This window comes from Scophthalmus maximus, chromosome 6 (genome assembly GCF_022379125.1).
Source record: "Scophthalmus maximus strain ysfricsl-2021 chromosome 6, ASM2237912v1, whole genome shotgun sequence".
Lineage (NCBI taxonomy): Eukaryota > Metazoa > Chordata > Actinopteri > Pleuronectiformes > Scophthalmidae > Scophthalmus > Scophthalmus maximus.
The window spans coordinates 13,179,782-13,203,434 of NC_061520.1; the positions used below are offsets into that span (position 1 = coordinate 13,179,782).

Here is a 23,653-nt window from a genome sequence, read left to right on the forward strand (position 1 = left end):
GTGAATGTGTAAATGAGAGCTGCATTATGAAGTGTTTTGACGAGAGCGCTGTATACATTCGGTACATTTGTCATTTATGACTGTATTTTCTTTGTTCCATCATTCTGTGCAAGTTTTCGTCCTCCCACTCTCAAACCGGGCTGCAGATGCTAAACCTGGCCCTCATTCCAAAACAGCAGGAGTTCAAGTCTCCCAGCTCATTAACACACAAAATTACCTCCCACCCTCAAACCACATTTCTTTCTTCTTAAAACATGCACACGGAAAAACAGAGAGGGAGGGTAAGACAGAGAGTTTTCCATAATGACTTTATTAAATATATATCAACTTCACTTTTGGTAAAAACCCGTGTATTGTTGGACATGAGTTCAGAGAGGAACACCACAAAAAACAAAAAAACAACTCAAAACCAGATGAGTAGTTCCTTGGCAAATCCTCATCTTCTGTAGTCCTTCATTACTGCTCCTGAAGATTAACACACACACAAAGAAAGTTACCATATATCATGATGTGTCAACGTGTCATAAACCAATGAACAAAGGACTCATCTGACTCCCTGTGCTCACCTTAACCACACGTCCATGAATCAGGTATGGTGACCTGAAGTCATGCTGGCAGTTGGAGTATCCCATGCCCAGTCCCAAACCTGAACCCAGTGACACAGGCCACGTGCGACCTCGGGGAGGAGTAGAAAAAAAAAAAATACACATGACATTTCAAAGTTGAACCGACAAAAATCTTTGCTTTTACCAGGTTACCTTAGTAAAGACAACTTACGTTTAAAGAGAAGGACGGAGAACACAACGCCCACACCGAGGCCAGTTACTGCAAAGAAGGAGGAGAAGAGTATGAGTCGATTGATCGCAGTACTCTAATGATTTGACTTTAGTACTCAGGTAATGGGATCATGCCTGAATCAGAATGAAAACTGGCTGGCATAGATGTAAATCTGTTGTAATGAGGTTGGGGGGGAAGTTAGCAAGACATTGCTCATTAGGGAAAAGAGAGGGAGAGAAAAAGCAGCAAGAGCTCAAACGTCCAAGAGAGAAAGAAACAGTAAAAGGGGTGCAAGAAAGGGGGGACGGAGTTAAAAGGAGCCAGGTCAGTATTCACGAGGCAGAGGGCAGGAGGGGTAATAACCTGTAGGTAAAAGAGGGCACACACATACACAGGTTAACTGGTTTAGTGATTTCTTGACACTGTGGTCGAAATGAGGGTAAGTCAGGAGCACAGAAGTTGCCTGGGATGTTAGAAGTGCTCAGACCAGAGTGGGATCTCGAGGTGGAATGTGTTTGTGTGCTTAACTTCACCTCGCTGCAGGCCACACCGCACCCATCGGCACACCAGCCAGCACAGAAAACACATAAAAACAACTATTTGGGCCCCTCCGAGTCCTAATTGGATTCAGAAAGCTATGCAGCATGACCTCCTTGCCTGAACCAGAACCTTCAAACTGTTTCCTATTACAGAATCTACACGTGTCAGACAAGATAAACAGATGCTTCCTCAATATCAGTGAACAGAATCACTCTCCTCTGCATCCTTGTCACAAAAGGTTTTAGTTCAAGTTTAAGATCCTCGCTCTGTTGCAGCCTCGTTCTGTCTTTGCTCTTCAGCCAGAGCATTTTTGAAACCTCTGATTTTCCACTGACAGAAATACAGTAAAAAGCACTGGCAAAAAATTAGGGTAGATCAACATCTCATTCTGGCATAATTTCTCTTTGACTGGACATCTCCAAGGGGGATGGATTAGAACAAAAACATTTGTGCTGGAGTAGAATGGCTTGTACAACCCACAGGCCTGAGAACACAAAAAGTCTTGTCGGCAAGTCCAGAGCTGGTTAACTCCGTTATTTCTCATGACTTCATTTCATTTCTGCATATGGCATCAATGAGACATTCATTTTCTAAATCATAATTTTTTCGTGTAACATTGTAACATTGTTCAGGTAAGTGCTATAGAAATAAAGTTTTATCATTAGAATGTTAGTATTTAGCTGAAAACACCACTGTGCCAAAGGACTGCCTCACAAAGCTGAGGTCTCTCCATGATGTTAACACGTAGCATAAACAGGGTACGTATGAATGCAGAAGTGTGTATATCCAGGGAAACAAACTAAGCCTGGTCATCATCCTCTGTGTATCAGTCAACAGAGGATCATTCAGAGGTGACTCTTGATGAGGCAACAGCAAAAACAAGGCTGCATAAAAAGGTCAAAATCTGTTTGGGGGAGACATTTTCACTGTATTATTTTAGAAGTGCAAACGTAAATATGTGACTATAACTTAAAATAAAGAAATTCTTAAAGTAATTGTTTGTTTCCTTTTTTTAAAAAGACAACTTGGTTAGATCAGACCAATTTCCACGTTGTTCCGTTACCGTCATACTGCGTCTTTAAGCAAATACTGTAAAGATCCACTAGTATGTTTTAACAGAACATCAATACCATGACACGAGTATCAGAAGAAACAAGTGAGACTGTAGTGAATTATATTAAAATGGTAACTGGCGTCTCACTAGTTCCTCTCATGAATACCATGTTTCCTATAAACACTGTTTTTTTCCTGTTCTGAGGAGGATGCTGCTGATTGTTTCCCTCTGTAGCATCAATCCACATGCAATTGGTTTCTCGTTCTCTTTACTAAAATAAGTTGGATTCGACTTCTCTCGTGGTCTCTTCACTTTTATCACTAGCCAGTTGGCTACTGTGTAAAATCCTGAGCTTCCTTCATAAGTGGAGTGCATATCCTTTGTAGGGCCTCCAACAGTTTTACCACAAAATCTGTGGCACTAAATATATATAAGTGGGCTAGAGGAGTCATTAAAGTCATGCTACACAAAATAAGCAGATGGTTGTATTCCTAAATTTTCATAGAAGGTTTTGACAAACAAAAAGAACAACTTTATAGAAGAACTTTGTATTCTGAGCAGAATACAGTATATGCTGCGGAGTTTATCTGGCTAACAGATACACATTGGTACATCTGGCAATAAGCTTCACTGCGCTAATAGAAATGCCACAATGCAGATGTTTTCCTTCCAGCAAGAAACCTTTTATTGAGCCAAAACTGACATCACTGGTGTCTTTTGGTACCGGCTGTTTGCCAGTCTAAGTATTTAGAGTGTTGGACCAACACTGAAACGAATACAACAGACCTGCAACACACCCTTAACAACACCCTGCTGAAAGACCCTATGGTGACCCACTCAGCACAGGAACACCGTGTTGTTTCATCAGCTCGGACTGGTTGAGTGAGGGCCAGAGGCAACAAAAGTAAACCAAACATCTATTAATTTAAATATCATTGACTCAGGGAGAAATTCCTACGTTATTTGTGTTATTACGTAATGCATGGTTTTGGCAGTAAGTTGAACCACGTCCGTTGGGAACAGTTAAGTGTTGTGTATTTTTCTTTTACCATCAAGTGTTTGAATATTAAATATGAAATTGAAATTCAAGGTGAACGTCACATTTGCGCTTTCCAGGGTGAGGTGATTGGAAAATAAGTGACACTTGTGCTATTGGACTCGCTCTCTTCTCTCACTACTTTTTTTCCTTGATGATAATTTCCCAAATTTTGCTAAATATTTGAAAATATAATCGTAATTATAAACTTGATTTGTTGAACAGAGATATAGGGAGCATGTCCACTTCACACCATGCTAATGTAGTCACTTACAAATGCCTTTAGGCAAATGATGATAATACAGATGTTTGTTTACTCGACTCCATTCCCACCTTGCATAAAACATGTTTAATATCCAGATTGTAACTAGGTGAGTTTAAACTGATTACGTTTACACCTGGTATTTGTGCGTCTCCACTCTCCAGTGTCAAAGTTGAGATCTGATTGTGATCTGATCGCTCTGTCCAGCTAACATTTCATCCTCCTCTAGTTTGCACAGGTCCAAAAAAGAACAACAAACAAGGTTGATGAAGATAGGAGCTGGTGGCCATCTCCGACACTGTGTCAGCTTGCTTTTCAACGTCACTCCATCCACAGGTGTCTTTGGTAGCATATGGACTGAGACAATGGCTGCTTCGCGTGTTTACTGGCTAATGGCTTCAAGATTTGGAATAGTCACATGTCCGGATAAATTAGGGTTCAGACATTTTCTGGTGGTTGGAGCGATTCCTCTCCAACATAAGCTGGAATCTGCTGTCAAACACACTTTTCATGGTTAAATAACACGTTCATATTTGTGGAGGTTGGTGTGGATGTAGCCCGGGTTGAAGTGTGACACTCTCAGCCAAAGGAAACATGTTTCTGGTATTTTGTACACGCCTCTGCAAAGCCCACTGAGACGGGCTTTAGTTCTGAATGGCTGGTAATGAATGAGAGCATTGGGCTCCCTGCTGCTCTTTAGTGGTAAAGTGTTGATTTAGGCCGAGGCGATGTGGAGAGGGGGCGGGACATAAGACAGACCCGGAAGAAGCGCGTCAGACGGGGAGTAGACAGTGACTGACAGTAGACAGTGACTGACGCCTGGCGTTCACCTTCCACACTCTGAGGACAGGAGACTATAATGTGCATCACCTGCTCTTTTATAAATCAGACTTTACTTCCGTACTAAGCAGAAACACGTCGTTTTATCCATTCGGTTTACAGTTCGACCTCAGTCACTTCCAGCACGGTCACACGAACCTCCCGCCCTGAAGGACCTCGCCTCCCGCCTGCAGCTGTACCGCAGTTAGCCCCCCAGCCGTGATACACCAGCAGACAGTGTTACATGAATACATTACATGCAGGAATGACCTGTTTTCACGGCCGTGTCGGCGAGGCAGCGGTCCCATTTCCGTCCGTGTTCTTCCGCCATGTTTTCCAGCAACGAGAAGTTCTGCACCAGATATCGCGAGAAGAGCGTGAACACCACCGCGACCACGTTCATCCCTTTAGTCTCTGCTTCTTATCTTACATTACATTACATTCACTCAGCAGACGCTTTTGTCCAAAGCGACTTAAAATAAGTGCATTCAACCATGAAGATATTATCCAAAAGTGCAAGGATCGATACGAGTACGAAAACATGTGTCCAATAGGCAAAAACGGCTTCAAGTGCTCATTTAGAATTTCTTTTTTTAATAGTAAATTCGGGGATTTCTATAATTTTTTTTTATCATTGGTCAGTGTTTTCCCTTCTGTTTCTCCTTTTGAATTAAGATGATGCATCACTTTTTGTGGGGAAATACAGTCCAACGTGATTTGTCATGAATAATCAATTTACTGCACATTCCAGTTTAGAAAGAAGCATATTCACAAGCTGTAAATAAACTTTTTATAAACGTTTTACCTGCTTCAAATTATGCTGCTTTACAGTTTCCTGATTGTGATTTTTTAATTTTTATTTTAAAGTGTAATCTAAGCATTTATGTATTCAGAGGGGTAATATTTCATCACTTTCCTTGCTGGCAGATTAGTGGACTATATTTAATACTACATAAATTCATACATAAATTCTTGTTATTACAATTTCTCTATTTTCATGTTAATTTTGTATTTTATATGCAAAGGAAAAAATACACTCACAACTCTGAACAGAAAACTAAAGGGGTTCACATTTATAACCCCAACAGAGATGCGTAAATCTGTCTTTTGCTTTTATGCAACACAAGCTTGGAATGAGCTGCAAGAAAGTTTAAACCTGGAATCGTTACACTCTCTTGTTTAAAAGAGTTGATTAAATTTTCAGAGAACAATGTCATTGCTTTTAACATGTGCTTTTTATTTTCCAGAATTCATTTTTGCCATTTATTCGCATGTGTTTCTGTCTGTTCTGTCCTTTAGTCTGTTTGCTGTTTTTTTGTATTATTGGTTCCTGCTTGTTTTTCATCGCTGCCCATCTTAACCAGGACTACCTGGCAGAAGAGATCTCAATGGGACCTCCCTGGACAAATAAAGGATGAATAAATAAATGAAATTATAATGTTACACAGGCAATAATAATAACATCTGTTGAGAATATCTGCAACTGGATTAACTCTGTAATATGATTCAGCTGGACTATCATCTAGATTTGTCATATTTTGGGAAAGAAAGTGAACCACACCATCTTTTAATCAAAATGTGCAGTTAAAAAAACCCACTTCATGCATTCCTAATCCCACTGATTGTTTTCAGGATTGTATCTGGATTTGTCCTTTTTTCATGAAATTCCAGCAGACTGCTGAAAGTCAAAGTACTGCTGCCCACACAACCAATAATGTGCAGATGTTGGTGGGGTTTATAGGCAAGATTCCTATTTACAAACAATCAAGGATGCCCATGGATTCAGAGGGGGGGAAAAGCACATTCATACAATACTATGAGAGCTTTGATATGGATATTCTTAAAAAACCCTTTGTAAATAGGTCAGTTGCTCATGCTTTTTCCCCCTGAGATACCTTGAGATCTTTTATCTATGCTTGTGATAGATAACCCCCTGAGAAATTGCATTTAGTCACAGTAAAATATTAACCCAGACAATTGGAAGTGATAAGAAATGGCCCCTTCCTTTACAGGAAGTGCCCTACCCTGAAGTGTATGGCAAAGACTTCACTCATGTGGTCTGAACTGTGAGAGTAGCCAACAGCTGAATAAAATGATCTGCAAGAGACTCTGTCCACAATAAAAACCTTGAATTTAGTCTTTCGTTCCCTGAAAAATAGCATGCAATGCATTTACCATACAAGGATATGGTTCTGCAGCTCTGCTGAAATGCAATTAGGACTGTCATTAAAATGTAGCTCATCCTGGGGGAGCAGCTGTAACCAAAGGGGAGGTGAAAGATTTGAGTGTAGTAATAAAAAATACATAAACACTTTTGATTATCATCGATACACACAGACCTGACTAACAATATTTGCCTCCTCATTACACCTGTAAGTAAGTCATATTTCATTCAGCTGAGAAAAAAACAACTACAAAACTAAAGCCAAGAGGGCATAAGCATTTAAATAAAGGAGAAATGACAGTATTAATGAAAATAAAATAAATAAAACCTGAGCTTTTAGTTTCTATTTTATTTTTGCTTTCATTTTTTTGAGAATAACCGATTAAAAAAAATAATAAATGAAACTTAACATGTTTTTTAAACAATTCATTTTTAATCAAATGATGATCACTGCTAGTAACACACGATGACACTAAATGACATGACCCACATAAAATATATATACTATCAAGATTTGCAGGAGACTTAAATAAGTCTTTGAAATAGGAGCAGGAGGCGCCTGCTTTGTGTGCTTTTGTTTGACATTCATATCACTTTCCAGTCTTCGATGGTAAAACAGGAATTTCATGACGCTCCCTCTGTGCACTTGTGTATTTACTGCACACGCACGGGTCCACTCCTCCCTCTCCATACTTGGCAATGCATTTGTTGCTCCCTCGCTATTGGCTGCGGCGGAGAAAGCCCGGAGTGACCCGGATGTGCAACCGGGGCCCGTTCTTCTGCCTGCAGCCTGCTTCCTGTAGCCCGGTTGAGGAAGTGAATTTCGCTGACAGGGCTGGGTTCAGTGAGGGTGAGGCCAAAAAACACATCTTCTGCCGGGGGTTAAAAACAGACAACACACCGCTAAACAAGAAGAGGCGAACGGAGCGCTTGATAAACCACAGCGAAGCTAAAGTGTACAGTCATCGGTGAAATCGTCCTCCCCTGCCCCGCTGAGACCGCCGCAGACATGGTAAGGGCCGCGACGGAGCTGCTGGGAGAGACGGGGCCGGGGTGAGAGCGCTGTGGTGCGGCTGCAGCCTTCTGCTAACTAAGCGGTATCGGCTAGCCGTGCTAAGCTATGCTGAGGCTAGCTGGGTGTGCTGGTTGGTAACGTGAGAGGAGCAGCAGCAGCGCGGGAGCCGAGTGTAGAAATCACCGATGCCCATCTAACTTGCTCGGTGTGCAAAACTTCTGTGTACCGGATGCGAACATTAGCTCTGCAGCTAGGCTACAAGCGATGTGGGCTGGCTGCTTGTTGGCGTGTAGCTTGTTAGCCCTTAGCCGGGCGAGAGGCTAGCACAAAGTTAGCACAGGATGTTTTGGATTTGACACAAGTTCGTGAATAGTGTTGGAGAAGTGTCCTTATATAACACTGACACGCACACCCACCCACGCGCGCGCGCGCGCACACACACACACACACACACACACACACACACACACACTAAAATAGTCAAGCGCCGAGTTGCATGTATCTAAAATAAGACTTGCTCCTCCTATTCCTGACCATGTCGAGCTGTCAGCCTCCGCTGCTGCTCCGTTTTTACTGCCTGGCGAGTTCTTTACCAAAACTCTCTCTGGGGAATGTTTTGCTCCGATAATGTCTACAAATCACACCTGCACTTACTGTTCACGTCTTTTTCGATGCCCCCACCCCTTCATGGTATGTGCCTGTAACATCACTATAATTGGGCAGGTATTGTTTTCTGCTCGACAAAAGCCAAACATTCAACCTGAGTTATTCTAGCATCATGGATCGCCGCCTGGTGCTTTCTCACAGTTTATAAAAGTGAGCTCCACGCTACTACAGTATCATTATCGTGTATGAGTTGGGAAGCGCATGTGTTTTTTCTCCACTCGCCCCCCGGGCCTCACCCCATCCATCCTGCTGGCTCGCCCGCTCGGCTCTCACGCTGACCCCGAGGGTTGTAGGTCTGAGCGAGTGTTTACACGGAGACCTGAGCGCTGGTAAACACCACGTCGAGGATCGCAGGTGTCTTGATGGAGCAGACTGATTCATCGAGTGTGAGAGAATCTGAGACAGGCCAAAGGGAACCTTTTTTTGAGGAGAGGAAACGGCCGGGCAGACATCGGCTAGAAACCGCTGTCGTGTCCGGGGTCGCCCTTAACACAAATGTTTATGGAAAGAAGGATTTGTCATTTAAACATGTCGCTGTCCTTTGACCGGCCAACAGCTGCATAAGTAGACTTTGTTGGGGTTACACTCTGGAGAGTAGTGTCTTCAAAGACAAACCAACAAGAAGGATTTGACAGAAAGAGAGGTGAATTTAAATGGTTTGATAAATTATGTGGCAATGCAGAAAAGTTTTGCTATTGTTTTTTGATGTTGATGGAATGGTTTTCAAGTGTATCGGCGTTTCTTCATGGTGTGGTAAAACCCTGAAAACCTTCATATACTGCTTTTTAAGCTGCCATCATTCTTGAGCACATATGTTTGTTTGTCATTAAGAAATGAGTGAATTTATCATGTCCAGATAGAAGGTTTCCTCTTGGCTCAGCTGGTAATTTGGTCTACGTTGGTAAAAGCGTTTTTTTCTTTGTACGATAGTAAACTAACATTTGGTAATAACCAGAATCATTGTGAAATAACTTTTGACTGGTATCTCATCAAGACTGTTGCCAGTAACCTGTAAGGGTCTATTACACACCTACCTACATATTCCTACACATTCCCCAGAGTTTCATGTTGTGGCTGGTTTCTTCCTCCCCTGTTTGCTAATATCCTGCTCTGCCTACTGCTTATTCAAGCGAGACAAACCCCTGGGGGAAGGTTGTGCTATGCAGGCTAGGTTGTTCCTGGTTAAATATTTTACATTTGATTTATCCTGAAACATTTGCCCAACAAAGAGACTGTCACAATAGAAGGACAGACTTCGGTTTAAAGCGGTGGTACATACAGGGCACAGCATACTGGACTGTTGATCTGCAAGAGTCAAAGGACTGAGCCCACTGCTTCACAAACTGTAGTTTAATGGGAACTTTGACCAAATCATCAAACAGATTCTTTACAGTTTTTCTGATCATTCTCCGAGACATTCCTTTGGTCCCACATTGATCTTCTAGCAGTGTCACTTTGCCCCTAACCCTAACAAAGGGCATCAGAAGACATTAGTGGCGTCTTTTAACCATCATGTAGTAGCTGAGTTCATACCAGAATGTGATGCAGCCACATCTGTCTGAGTCAGCTCAATGGTTGATTGATCGACCTAACCATCCTTTCGTTTAGCAGTAATTGATAACAGCTTAATTCTTCATTTTCGATAAACAGAAGACTGGTTGGGAAAAGTAATGACAAATGGCCCAATCAGACACAACTAGGTTCTGATTTGTGTGGCAGGAAAAAGGTAACTGCACTGTATGTCAGACACCAGGGCTGGAGTTACTTGGAAAATCACCAAACACATTCATGTTTCTACCAATTTCTGGTGAGAAATCCTGGATTTCACACCCTTTGAAGCAGCTGTTTGTCCAATTAATTTAATTATGCTTTGACACTTGCAGCTAGTTCTTGAGCTGCAGACATAAATGACAGTGAGTGCTGAGTGGGAAGACAATTCAGCGTCATATCTGCTGTCTAACGGGCCACCTGTGCCACATTCAAACATTTCTTTTTGCCCATTCTCTACATGACATTTCACACAGCCGTGGCTATATGAAGAGCCTCGTCTGGGAGCTGATGGACCATATCTGCACTGACATCACAGATTTTTATACGGTTATATATTAGGTTTGAAATGCTTGGAAGTTTTACACACAGAATAGTTTTTTTCACTTTATAAACCAGTTTTCATCCTCCTTTTGTCTATTCTCCACAAAATACTCTCATGACACAACAGACAATATTATCTCAGTAGACTGAACAGCACTCATCACGAGTGCTGTTCAGTCTACTGAGCTAATATTGTCTGTTGTGTATGTAATCTCACAGTTAAAGTATCGTTTGCCTGCAAGGGTGTGCAACTCCCCTCATGCCATCGTACAGAATTTAGCAGGCCGTTATCAATGTGCTCTTTTGGTGGAGCAAAAGAACTTGGGTGGTGTGGTCATTTTTATGTAATCCTGATTCCTGATCCAATAATTGCGTATATTTTCCTGCAAAATACAGATGCTCAGTTCACATTGTCGTCCATGCTCTCTTCCCAAAAATATATTTGAAAAGTTTCAAAGTTTATCTGAAAAGGATATGTATCTTCAGCAATATGATATGTAGCTTCAGCAAGTATCTCCCAAATATTTTGTGTTTCCTTGGACAGTGTTTACTTGTTGATCTGCAGTAGAGGGATTATTACAAATAGATGACAATTTGTATTTAAAGACATTGGAAGATTTCCTCATAATTTGACTTACAGACTGCTAAAGCCTCATATTCAGATTAAAAAACAACAACTAAAAGGAGTGCTCCTGGAATCCTGGGGTGACCTGTGCTCTAATATTTTGCATCAGTGGAAAGTCGGTGTAGGACTCTTGTGACAGGAAGATTTGGACAAGTCCTTTTAATCATCTAGAAGTTCATTAGATGGTGTCATCACAGTTTGTTTTTATTAAACAGTTCTTACAACTGAATATGTTTTCAAAACTATAAAATGTTAAATATAATGTGTTTAATTGTGACATTTTGTTCTTTGTGACACAGAGTACTCTGGTTGATAAGAAAGCTGTATTTGTTCATTTCTTTGTTTGTTTGTTTGTTTTAGAGTGACCAGCAGCTGGACTGTGCTCTGGACCTGATGAGGCGTCTACCTCCTCAGCAGATCGAGAAGAACCTCAGTGACCTCATTGACCTGGTGAGTCTTTGTTTTTCCTGTCAGATTTTCTTACAGGCAAAACACGCTGCCATGTCGGGGTCCAGGTGATGTTAACATTTAAAGCCAATGGGAATACAACCCAGTTTTGTTTAGTACAAACGTGACAGACCATCTGTTGTGAGGTTTACTTAACCTGTATGTTGGATTAGATAACTCAGTACGTCGGTAGGAACTTGCGAAACAGTTCTCCTCCAGAATTAGTCTTGAAATTAACTTTTTTTCAAAATCAAACAACACATGAGAAAAGTACAGAGCACCAGTTATACATAGGGTAGACCAAAAAAGACGATAGAATATTTAAATAGACATAAACATCAACAATAGTGAAGCTGCAAACATTTGGCTGCTTTCAGACAGGCACTTAAGTCTAGACATTATCCTGAACTTTTCCAGAGGGGCTGTATATTAGAATGGAAATGTTGCTCCGGACATTTTTCGGAACTTTTCCTGGCAGCCCCCCTTTCCATAAAATGTTAAAGAGAGCCCATGTGAGAATACAACAGGGAAATCTCCCCAAGATTCACGGTGAGCGAGTGGCTGCTCTGCCCAGGCTCATCCATCATGAGAAATGTTGAGAACATGACCGACTGAGTTCGTCATGTGAAGCAAACTTTTATCAGACATGAAATCCTGGAAATGTCTGAACCCCATTTTCCAGACCGCTTCTGTTCTTCATGTCTGGAAACAGCTACATTGTGTTAATCCATAAGTAAATCACCAGAAAAAATAATTAGCATCTATTTTGGTAATCAATTAATAATTTAAAGTAAAAAAATATTTAGCAAATATGCCTAAAATTTCCTGGTAACAGCTTTTCCAAAGTCTCCAATACTTTGATGTTGTCACTCTAGGGAATTAGTTTGGACATTATTTTTTTTTTTTTTTTTTTTAAATTGTTGACACAACGATTAAGTGAATATTATTCTGGTGAAGAAAGTAATTGGCAGGTTTATCGATAATGAAACATAACATAACATAACTAGCACACCGATTGGGATTGGTATTGGTTGGCTCATTCATCGGTAAATTGACTTGTTGATAATACAGAGAGTAAAGCTCTGGCATCTGTCAAAGGACTCCTCTTCAGCAGATCTATAATGTGGGTGTGTGCATATGGTTTTGTTGGTGGTGTTTAAATGCGAGTCTGTTGTTTGATGTTGTCCAGGTGTTAATATCTGTGTGACTGAAGCTGTTGGACTTAGAGATTCAAATTACGTATTGTGCCGAGTGGAAGTTTTTGTGGCCCCCCCCCCCCCAATTCTCTTTGCAATTACAATTTCTACCATTATATTAATTATTTGATTCCTTCTTACAATTTTCTGTTTAACAAAACAGGTATATTTTGAAATAACTGGGCCTCTTCAGTGCATTCTAAAGGAGCCGTGCCATTGGAGTCCAGCAAATTAAGCGAAATCAGACACAAATCAAATCACACTTTAACCAGAGTTTGCTTGGCACCTTGTTTTGTGGGCATATCCATTCTTTTAAAGGCGAGACCCCCACCTGCTCACCTTCCTCTTCCCACACCTATGACCTTGGCTCTCTCCCTCAAACATTTCACTGTATCTGGTTGTTAGTGATTATTATCACAGCTGTCAATCACCTCCTCTGTGGGACACTTTTAGGCTCCACCATCTCTGCTCCAACTCTTCACGGCAATTAAGAATCACCTGAAATCACCTCATTCTTTCCTTTTTGACCCACGGGTTTTGTCATCCCTCCTTCCCTTGTCTCACCCAGTCTGGGCTGCCAGGTGTGTGCACGTGCGCACATGTGTGTGGGCTTTTTTTTTTTTTGTAAAACAGAGCCTCCATTGTGTCTCTGCTCTGATGCAGCAGGACATAGAGAGGGGGGTCCATATCAGTCTGTGAAAAGTAATTTGTACCCCCTTATCCTCTAGATATTATGTTTCCCGCTGCTATTTTTTTTTCTGGCTCCACTCTGTAACGTCTGCTTATTGAGTGCGGCTAGAATGTGAGAGAAAGACACAAACTTAAAATAGATTTTTGACTTAAAAGGAGACTATCCGATGCAAAGATTTGTTGTGTTTTGCTGTCTTAATATGTTTATCCACTGGCATCTTAATTCACGAGAACCGCTTGGAATCTCGTGTCTGAGGAGTCCAGATGTGCTCCAGCAGCTGCACTCGTGTATCTGTGCAGTAGAAAACGTTAATGTGCTGAAACATTTCTGTTTTCTATTTGTGTCCAGGTACCGAGTCTGTGCGAGGACCTCCTCTCCTCCGTGGACCAGCCCCTGAAGATCGCCCGGGACAAGGTGGTGGGGAAAGACTATCTGCTTTGTGATTACAACCGAGACGGCGACTCCTACAGGTCAAGTGTATTACTGCACCCGAATCTCAGTCTACTTTCTGAGGTTTTATAGGCTAAACTATGAATCAGTCGGTCATGAAATAATTTTCAGTTGCAGCCCTAATTCAACCCATTTTTGCTTATTTATCCTTACAAGCTCTGGTTTGATCAGTGGCTTATTGTTGCTAATGTTGCTAATTTAAAGACATTCAGAGAAATTCCACGTGCCTCAATGCTGTACCTGCATCTTGTGACCACATTGGCTGTTGTTCAGTGAAAGTTTATCTTCTCTGAAAGTCTCAAGCCAATGATTTAGCTTAGTGAGACATTTAATGCCCATTTAAACTGCCAAAGCAGCAGCAGCATAAACATTTAACACTGACTTCTGTTGTGCTCTTGTTAACCTTAGATCCCCGTGGAGTAATAAGTATGAGCCACCCATTGAAGATGGCGCAATGCCTTCAGCTCGCCTGAGGAAACTTGAGGTCGAAGCCAATAACGCCTTCGACCAGTACAGAGACCTGTGAGTACCATAGAAAAGGCCTCATGCTAAGTTTTTAATAACCGGTCGACGTGGTCCCCTTGTGACCTCTGACATCTGTCTTTTTCTAGGTACTTTGAGGGCGGTGTGTCCTCTGTGTACCTATGGGACTTGGATCATGGCTTTGCAGGAGTTATTCTCATCAAGAAGGCAGGGGATGGATCCAAGAAGATCAAAGGGTGCTGGGACTCCATCCATGTGGTGGAGGTGCAGGTGAGAAGCAGTTTACATGAAATATGTTGACATGTGAACGGCCTTTTTTTCTTTTTTCTTTTGATCTAAGGTTCCAAAAGTTAAAACAAGAAATATTAAATGTTTGAGTCAAACTCTTCTAAAACAGTCATTTTCGACCTCCTACAGGGTTCATGAGATTATTTCTGTGACGCCCGATGGTTGTAGGGAAAATGATTAATCTCATTCATTCAAAATAGAATGACGTATTTTAGACTTTTACAGAGAGATTTAAGAAATATTAATCAGTATTTATCAAATAAATAAAATATTTTTTCTACTGTAAGGCGAGAAGGGATTTCTTTAATCCATCAGTCCTGACAGTTAAAATCTTCAGTAATTGTACCAGGGAAGGTAAGGACTAAACCTGTGCATGGTGTTTGCTGGTGATTGTGGCAGATGCACCGTCATCAATCACAGATACATGATACAGCGCAAAATGTTCTCGGTTACTTTTCAAAAAAATCCATTGTTTGTACTATTCTCTGATTCCCTGGTCTGCCTGTGCGAGCAGGAGAAGTCCAGTGGTCGTACCGCTCACTACAAACTCACCTCCACCGTCATGCTGTGGCTCCAGACGACCAAGACCGGCTCCGGTACGATGAACCTGGGCGGCAGCCTCACAAGACAGGTACAACTGGTGAACCACAGACGGAGCTTCTTGCTGTGCTCTAGTCATCCGCTAACTCCGTTTGTTTAATTTTTTTCACAGATGGAAAAAGACGATACGGTTGGAGAATCCTCACCCCACATCGCCAACATCGGCCGCCTTGTTGAAGTTAGTATAACTGCTCATTTGCCATTGTTGACCGCCGACCTAACGCAGTGATTCTTAGCATCCACAGTAAAATGACTGCATTCCTTTTTTTTCTCAACATCGTGTGTCCCCACATGAGTTTCTGCAGACATTTCATCGGGCTTGAGTATAAACTATTGTAACCCACCCATCCTAAGTTAATAATGTTTCCTTTCTTGTTCCAGGATATGGAGAACAAGATTCGCTCCACACTAAATGAAATCTACTTTGGAAAGACCAAGGACATCGTCAACGGCCTAAGGTAACACAATAAGAGTTGTCTGGATTACTTGAACTTTTTTTTTTACAGCACTTCCACTTCCAGGGTCTGCAGAATCTCGGTTCTTCTAATTACTCTGGTCTTACTGAATCTGCGTCTCCCTCCATTCACCTGATATTTTCTTACCAATTCTTTTTCATTCCTGTCATTTATTTAAATTTTTTTGAACCTGGATTTGCTGTTCTTCTTTGCTGCTGCATTCTTTTCTGCATTCACTTCACCTCCTTCTACTTCCCCAACCCCTTGCCTCACCTTCTCCAGAAGGACTTTATCTGTTTGTTATTGCCTTTCATCTTACGTTTCTGCTGGCATTCTTATCATTGTCTATCCCTTCTGTCGATCCCTCTGTCTTCCTCCCTCTTTGCTCCAGATCTATTGAGTCTTTGCCTGATAACCAAAAGTACCGGCAGCTCCAGAAGGAGCTGTCGCAGGTCCTCACCCAGCGTCAGATCTTCATTGACTAGGGCCAGAGGTACAACCTGGCATGTAGAACCGTGTGCGTGTGTGTGTGTGTTTTGCTCAATAGGAAATAAGGTAAAACATTGCTCTGTCCCTCGTTGGTGCTTGCTCTCAAATTGTACGTTCAGAAGGGAAGCAGCTAAAGCTGTTATGTACAACAACCCAAAGCTTGGTTTTTAAATGCTCGTCAGAGTTCAGGCTCTCAGGTGATTCTGTGTGTGTGTGTGTGTGTGTGTGTGTGCGCAGTATGATCATATATGCATGCACCTCAGCTGCTCAATCTGCAGCAGTCTGTGTGGGCATGTTAACGCAGGTTTAATCTAATGGACAGTTTGTGTGAAGAAGCAACAGACTAACCTTGTGTTTTCCAGATTGTTTCCCTAATAAGGTTTTTCTTAAATTGTTGACTTATTCTGTGCATAGCAGAAGAAAAACACTTTTGATGAAATGTGACTGTAGGCACAGCGATGACAAAAAAAATATTATTCACCCCCATCAGGGTGAGATTGTTTAAAAATCAATATCAGAGGAATCACAGTAAAGATTTCTGTTGTTTTGATTTTATATTTCCACGTAAAATTCTATACATTTGATCTTTGTTCATTGTAAATCACAAAATACCTCAACACGGTGCAAAATCTAAAGGATATAAAGTATTTTGCAGACACTAAGCAGGTGAGGCACATGATTTAACTGCATGACAACAAACAACCGTAACTATTTGTTTCTTTTGTCTAACAAATGTGTGCAGTGTGTAATAAAACATATTGGATGAAGGTTTGTATAACAATGTATAACTTATTAAGTTCCTCAGTATTCGTTCAGAACTCACAGAAACGTTTCCAGTCTCTCTTGCTGTTTTAATAATCAATCTTGCAGACACTGACAGTCTCTCTCTCCGTGTGTCTCCCCCGAACAGGAGTGTTCAGACTCTGGCTGACAAGTCAAAGCAGGAGGCTCTGAAGAACGACCTGGTGGAGGCACTCAAACGCAAACAGAACCCCTAGAGATGCTACTGTTTTTTTGTTTGTTTGTTTGTTTTTGTTTTCTGATTTCTCTCACTCTCTCCGCCTCATCTCTGCCATCTTTTCTCTGTTTCTTAACGTCTCTCCCTCCATGCCTGTTTCAGTGCTGCACACTTTTGTTCTTTTGTGGAAAAACAAAAAAGGAGAAAATGCTTAGCTTTTATTTGTTTCAGTTTTTTTTGTTTTTGTTTTTTCTGTCAGGTTTTTTTTCTCGTTTTTATTTGTATAAATTTATAACTGTCCATGTAAAACTGTCATTTTTCTGGCCGTTGTTAACGGTGCCAACACGAGGGCCACCTTCGGTTTTTGTTTGAAGGTTTTTATTCTTTACTCTCCACTCTGTCCGCATGCATGGGAGCCTGTGTGGGAGCATGGGGCCACAGTCAGTGGGAGTGTAGACTTATCAAACATGGGGGATCGACTGTTATCATCACCCTCGTCACCCAGTCCCCTACACTGTGTATAACATGTCCTTTGCTCGGCTTATTGAACTCTTCTCTCTCCTCACCTACTTTGTTTTTGTTGGGGGTCACAGTTTGTCTTTGTGTCTCAGTGGAAACCTTTCACTGTTTCCATTTTGGACGGGAATCTTTTGTTGTATTTTTGTTTTGTTTTTATTTTGTAAAGCTTATGATTCATATTGTATTAGAGCCTCCAGCAACAATAAAAATGGTAAAAAGCTACTCTAGTTCTTATTTTTAATTTTGTATTTCTCAAATCTTTTGAGGTAGAGGGCAAAATAACAAACAGGAAGTATTACCCCAAATAGTGTTCTAAACCATCTGTTAAAAGTTTGTACAGTATTACTAATACAGTACGTAATTTTAGGTCGCATACGCCATTTAACAGCACTTGTCATCATAATTTATTTGTTTATTTTATGACCGTTACCTGAACAAAACTGGATTTTTGATGCTGATGGGAGTTAAAACAAGACTGAGGAGTCTTCACTCAGGCTGGCAGCTCTTTGAGGCAGTTACTGCGTGTGAACAGATCAGTGTGAATATTTCTTCTAGGGTTTCAAGAAGGTCCCCGTTCACACAACATGATGACATCTGCGTTTCATGAAATGTCATCATAGAAAGAAAATGCTTAAGTGAGTCAGTGACCTGCATAAATCGTGACTGAGCCGGTGGAAACTGCCTCCTCTACCTGTGTGGCCGCAGTTCGTCCACTAGATGTCACTGACACTCAGCACATCAGCTGAGCTTCACAACGGTTTGTAGCAAAGATTTCACTGTTGTCTCTTTTTCATAACCTCTGCCAAGGAAGTCATGTTTCCGTCTGTTTGTCAGCAGGATAACGCAAACAGTACTTCACTGATTTACTCCAACCTTGATGTTGGAGGGGCCAGACATCACATTTTGATGCAGATTTGGTTGAAGTTGATGATCCAGGATCTTTTTTCCTTTAACCTAATGAAAAACTGCAAAAAATTGAAAGAATTATCACTCACGACCTAAATATTGAGTATTTTAAGCCAGTTAACCCTCAGAAAGCGTGATTTAACATTTGGTGATCACAGACTTATCATGGATGACCTAATGGGTAATTTCAGGCAGTTATGCGCCACCACTGCATAAGATTCCAGTTTTTCTCTTTGCTGTGCTCATAGATGCAAAAATACCTATAATTAATACACAGATAAAATAAACTGAATATACACTGAACAAATAAAAAAAATAAAAATTAATTCAAATGAATTAATTTGAAAACAAACAACTTAATTCATGTGTGTGTTACCAAGTTAATTTTTTAAAAAATTTGTAAGCAATTTTCTTTTTTCAGTGTACTACCTTTACCTGGAGAACTATTGGTGGTTGTAAAGTGTAGCATTCAAACATGATCAAACATTATCTATAGTTATTGTTGTTGTTGTTTGTTGAGACCCAAAGTTGATTAATGTTTATTAATGAAGCTTTTAGGAAGTTATCATTTATAACCAGTGGCAGGGCAGAACTCATGGCCACAACATAGCTGTTTTCTTCTCTCTCTCTCTCTCTCTCTCTCTCCCTCTCTGTGTGTGTGTCTCTCTCTCTCTCTCTCTCTCTCTGTGTGTGTATGTGTGTGTGTGTGTGTGTGTGTGTGTCTCTCTCTCTCTGTGTGTCTCTCTCTCTCTCTGTGTGTGTGTGTGTGTCTCTCTCTGCGTGTGTGTGTGTGTGTGTCTCTCTCTCTCTGTGTGTCTCTCTCTCTCTCTGTGTGTGTGTGTGTGTGTGTGTGTCTCTCTCTCTCTGTGTGTCTCTCTCTCTCTCTGTGTGTGTGTGTGTGTCTCTCTCTGCGTGTGTGTGTGTGTGTGTCTCTCTCTCTCTGTGTGTCTCTCTCTCTCTCTGTGTGTGTGTGTGTGTGTGTGTGTGTGTGTGTCTCTCTCTCTCTCTCTCTCTCTCTGTCTCTCTCTCTCACACACACACACACACACACACAGGTTTATGATAATGAGGCGCCTCAAGGCGCAGTGGGTGCAGGAGCCATTTCTTCACCATTCAAGCGGAGTTGCGCGGACGGAGCGGAGGTGTTGCTGCCGCTGCTGTTGCCACCGGCGTGTGTGTGAGAGAGAGTGTGTGTGAGAGAGAGAGTGTGTGTGAGTGGCCCCGTCCGAGGTTCCTGCCGCTGCACCTCTTCACTTCAGCCGGAGTGACGGGAGAGAAGAGCATGGCTCCTCTGCAACAAAGGGAAACTCACAGGCGGAAAGTTTGAAGTGAGCAGGAGCTGAAGAGGAACACACCCCGAGGAGCGATGCACTTCATCAAGTGGGATCTGTGGTTCATTTTGTGGTGCTGCGAACGGGTCTGGCTGGCGCGTTGCTTCGTCGTGCACCTCAGCGAGGACGCGGCGCCGGGGACGCGTGTGGCCGGAGCGCAGCGCGGCGCGCAGCGCGGCGCACGGTGCACTCTGGATCAGGTTCTCGCTCCCAAATTCTCCGAGCGGTTCCTGGAGACCGACCCCGCGGGCGGCGCGCTGCTCGTCTCGGACTCGATACGGTGCTCGTCGCTGCGCTCCAACCCCTTCACCGTGTTCACCGTGGCGGACTGCGCGGAGTCCGGCTCCCGGCACCTCCTCACCAGCCAGTACGAGGTGCATGTGCACGGTAGGAACTGTTTGAACAAGCGTCGGAGGAAACCTCGGTGGGACATGGAGGTGCTCAGTTTGTTAGGCGCCCTCGGCCAGCGGCGCGCAGGGTGCCACCAGGCCGGCTCTGCTCTGCTGCCGGTGGGGGGGCTGCTCCCTGGCTCCCTGGTCGGCTGCAGAGTCACTCACGGCCGGGACTTCTACTTCTCAAAGGGGGATTTGTTTTTGTCTGAGACTCTGTGCTGGAGGCAGGACACCCTCCTGGAGCTAGACCTGGTCTGTGATACAGCCAATGGACTGAATGCTAAAGTCGACCCCATCACCGTCCACTGGCGTGTGGGACAGGGCCCCTTCAGGCAGGCCCACCTAGGGAAGCTCTTAGAGAAGGCGGCTCAGTCTGATTCAGGGATTCTGAGCAGGAGGAGGAGAAGCATCAACAGCAGCCCCCAGTTTCAGCCCCCAATGTACCAAGTGTCTGTGGCAGAGAATAAGCCGGCTGGGACTCCCGTCGTTGTTTTGAAAGCAGTGGATGTGGATGAGGGGGAGGCAGGCAGGCTGGAGTATTTCATAGAGGCTCTCTTTGATAGCCGTTCCAACAACCTCTTTGCCGTGGACCCGGCCAGCGGTGCTGTGTCCACAGTGGAGGTGCTGGACAGGGAGACAAAAGACACCCATGTGTTTCGTGTGACCGCAGTCGACCACGGGACCCCCCGGCGCACAGCCATGGCCACCCTCACTGTCACAGTCGGTGACACAAATGACCATGACCCTGTGTTTGAGCAGCAGGACTATAAGGAAAGCATCAGAGAGAATTTAGAAATAGGCTATGAAGTGTTAACTGTGAGGGCCACTGATGGGGATGCCCCTGTTAACGGTAACATCCTTTACCACATCCTCAACAGCAACGGGTCCAATGATGTGTTCGAGATCGATTCGAGGTCTGGTGTAATCCGCACCAAGGGCCCGGTAGACAGAGAGGAGGTAGAAGCGTACATGCTGTTAGTTGAAGCAAACGACCAAGGTCGCGACCCCGGGCCCCGCAGTGCTACAGCTACAGTTCACATAGTGGTAGAGGATGATAATGATAATGCTCCACAGTTCAGTGAGAAGCGTTACGTGGTCCAGGTGCCAGAGGACATGACCCCTAACACCGAGATCCTGCAGGTCACCGCCACAGATCAGGACAGAGGGAGCAACGCCGTCGTTCACTTCAGCATCATGAGCGGAAACACCAGGGGGCAGTTTTATATCGACGCCCAGACAGGTCAGATGGACCTGGTGAGTCACCTGGATTATGAGGCAAACAAAGAATACACTCTGAGAATTAGAGCTCAGGATGGCGGTCGCCCTCCTCTATCCAACATCAGTGGCCTGGTGACGGTGCAGGTGCTGGACGTTAATGACAACGCCCCCATTTTTGTCAGCACCCCATTCCAGGCCACCGTGCTGGAGAATGTGCCGCTGGGCTACTCCATCATCCACATCCAAGCGGTGGATGCAGACTCCGGAGAGAACTCCAGGCTGGAATATCGCCTCACCGAAACCACGCCAAACTTCCCCTTCACTATCAACAACAGCACGGGGTGGATTGTCGTGGCAGCCGAGCTGGACAGGGAGAGTGTTGATTTTTACAACTTTGGAGTGGAGGCTCGCGATCAGGGCTACCCCATCATGTCCTCCTCAGCCGGCATCAGCATGACTATTCTGGACGTCAACGACAACAACCCGGAGTTCACTCAGAAGGCGTATTACATGCGACTGAATGAGGATGCAGCCGTGGGGACCAGCGTGGTGACAGTGTCAGCTGTGGATCAGGACATCAACAGTGTGGTGACCTATCAGATATCCAGCGGTAACACCCGCAACAGATTCTCCATCACGAGTCAGAGTGGAGGGGGGCTGATCACGCTGGCGCTGCCTCTAGACTACAAACTGGAACGCCAATACGTCCTCACTGTCACCGCAAGTGATGGCACTCTCTTTGACACTGCCAAAGTGTTTGTTAACGTCACCGATGCCAACACACACAGGCCTGTGTTCCAGAGCTCACATTACACCGTCAACATTAATGAGGACAGGCCTGTGGGAACCACGGTGGTCGTAATAAGTGCCACGGACGAAGATACAGGTGAGAACGCACGCATCACCTACTTCATGGACGACAGCATCCCTCAGTTTGACATCGACCCCGACACAGGAGCTGTCACCACACAGATGGAGCTGGACTACGAGGACCAGGTTTCCTACACTCTCGCCATCACCGCGCGGGACAATGGCATCCCACAGAAGTCCGACACCACCTACCTGGAGATACTGGTGAATGATGTCAACGACAACTCCCCCCGCTTCCTCAGAGACCACTATGTGGGTTCTGTGATGGAGGACGTGTCGGTGTTCACCAGCGTAGTCCAGGTTTCTGCCACCGATAGAGACTCCGGGCTCAACGGCCGCGTCTTCTACACCTTCCAGGGCGGGGAGGATGGCGATGGAGACTTCATAATTGAATCCACCTCTGGCATTGTTCGCACGCTGCGCAGATTAGACAGAGAGAATGTGCCTGTGTACAGCCTGCAGGCGTTTGCTGTGGATAAAGGTGTTCCTGCTCTGAAGACACCAGTAAACATTCAAGTAACAATCCTTGATGTGAATGACAACCCCCCGGTGTTTGAGAAAGACGAGTTTGATATTATGGTGGAAGAAAACAGCCCTATAGGCCTTGTGGTTGCGCACATATCAGCCACAGATCCAGACGAAGGCAGCAATGCACAGATTATGTACCAGATAGTGGAGGGAAACATCCCAGAGGTTTTCCAGCTGGACATCTTCTCTGGAGAGCTGACTGCATTAATAGACCTGGACTATGAGACAAGATCTGAGTATGTCATTGTGGTCCAGGCCACCTCCGCCCCGCTGGTGAGCCGCGCCACGGTCCACATCAAACTTGTGGACAAGAACGACAACATGCCCATGCTCAAAAACTTCCAGATCATCTTCAACAACTATGTGACGGACAAATCGAGCAGCTTCCCCACCGGAGTGATCGGCCGCATCCCTGCCCATGACCCCGACGTCTCGGATCGGCTCCACTACCGCTTCGAGGTTGGGAACGAGCTGAACCTAGTTCTGCTGAACCAAAGCACTGGGGAGATCCAGCTGAGCCGGGCCCTGGATAACAACCGGCCCCTGGAGGCCTCCATGAGGATCTCAGTGTCAGGTGAGACTGTTGGATAACTCTCTGTAATTGCAGACTCCACCCAGCTAGTGAAAAATAATACAGTGAGGGAAGACCGGCTTCACAGAGTTGTGTTCCTACTCTATTTCCATTAACATGTCTTGTCTCTTCATTTACATTTTCGCTTCACTTCACTAATGGAAGTGATTATGACTTAAGTGTGTCCGTCTTGGCTTCAATATCCAGGAGTG

At 43.7% G+C, this 23,653-nt stretch overlaps 3 protein-coding genes across 6 annotated transcripts in view; 2 read left to right on the top strand and 1 right to left on the bottom strand.

The window, feature by feature from the left end:
* Positions 1-289: 289 nt before the first annotated feature.
* LOC118309293 (MICOS complex subunit Mic10) lies at positions 290-4,901 on the bottom strand. Its single transcript, XM_035631229.1, has 4 exons — positions 4,759-4,901; positions 778-825; positions 567-676; positions 290-465 (listed from the first exon to the last, which is right to left on the bottom strand). The coding sequence occupies exons 1-4, from the start codon at positions 4,889-4,891 to the stop codon at positions 457-459; spliced, it is 300 nt and encodes a 99-aa protein (XP_035487122.1). The 5' UTR covers positions 4,892-4,901; the 3' UTR covers positions 290-456.
* A 2,526-nt stretch (positions 4,902-7,427) lies between these two features.
* Positions 7,428-17,847, top strand: capzb (capping actin protein of muscle Z-line subunit beta). 2 transcript variants are annotated; one of them, XM_035631209.2, is made up of 10 exons: positions 7,428-7,664; positions 11,410-11,499; positions 13,732-13,853; positions 14,242-14,355; positions 14,445-14,586; positions 15,119-15,235; positions 15,317-15,382; positions 15,586-15,662; positions 16,051-16,152; positions 17,059-17,847. In XM_035631209.2, exons 1-9 carry the CDS (start codon positions 7,662-7,664, stop codon positions 16,142-16,144), a joined length of 825 nt encoding a protein of 274 aa, XP_035487102.1. In that variant the 5' UTR covers positions 7,428-7,661; the 3' UTR covers positions 16,145-16,152; positions 17,059-17,847. The 2 variants fall into 2 exon arrangements, with proteins under 2 accessions (XP_035487102.1, XP_035487103.1); XM_035631210.2 differs by lacking the exon at positions 16,051-16,152 and having other exon boundaries at positions 7,429-7,664.
* Positions 17,848-19,659: 1,812 nt separating this feature from the next.
* The window catches only part of celsr2 (cadherin, EGF LAG seven-pass G-type receptor 2), a 58,924-nt gene continuing 54,930 nt past the window's right edge, over positions 19,660-23,653 (top strand). For all 3 annotated transcript variants that reach the window (XM_035631140.2, XM_035631141.2, XM_035631142.2), the window contains exon 1: positions 19,660-23,444. In XM_035631140.2, coding sequence (XP_035487033.1) covers positions 19,898-23,444 — 3,547 coding nt within the window. In that variant the 5' untranslated portion in view covers positions 19,660-19,897. The remainder of the gene's footprint in view (positions 23,445-23,653) is intronic.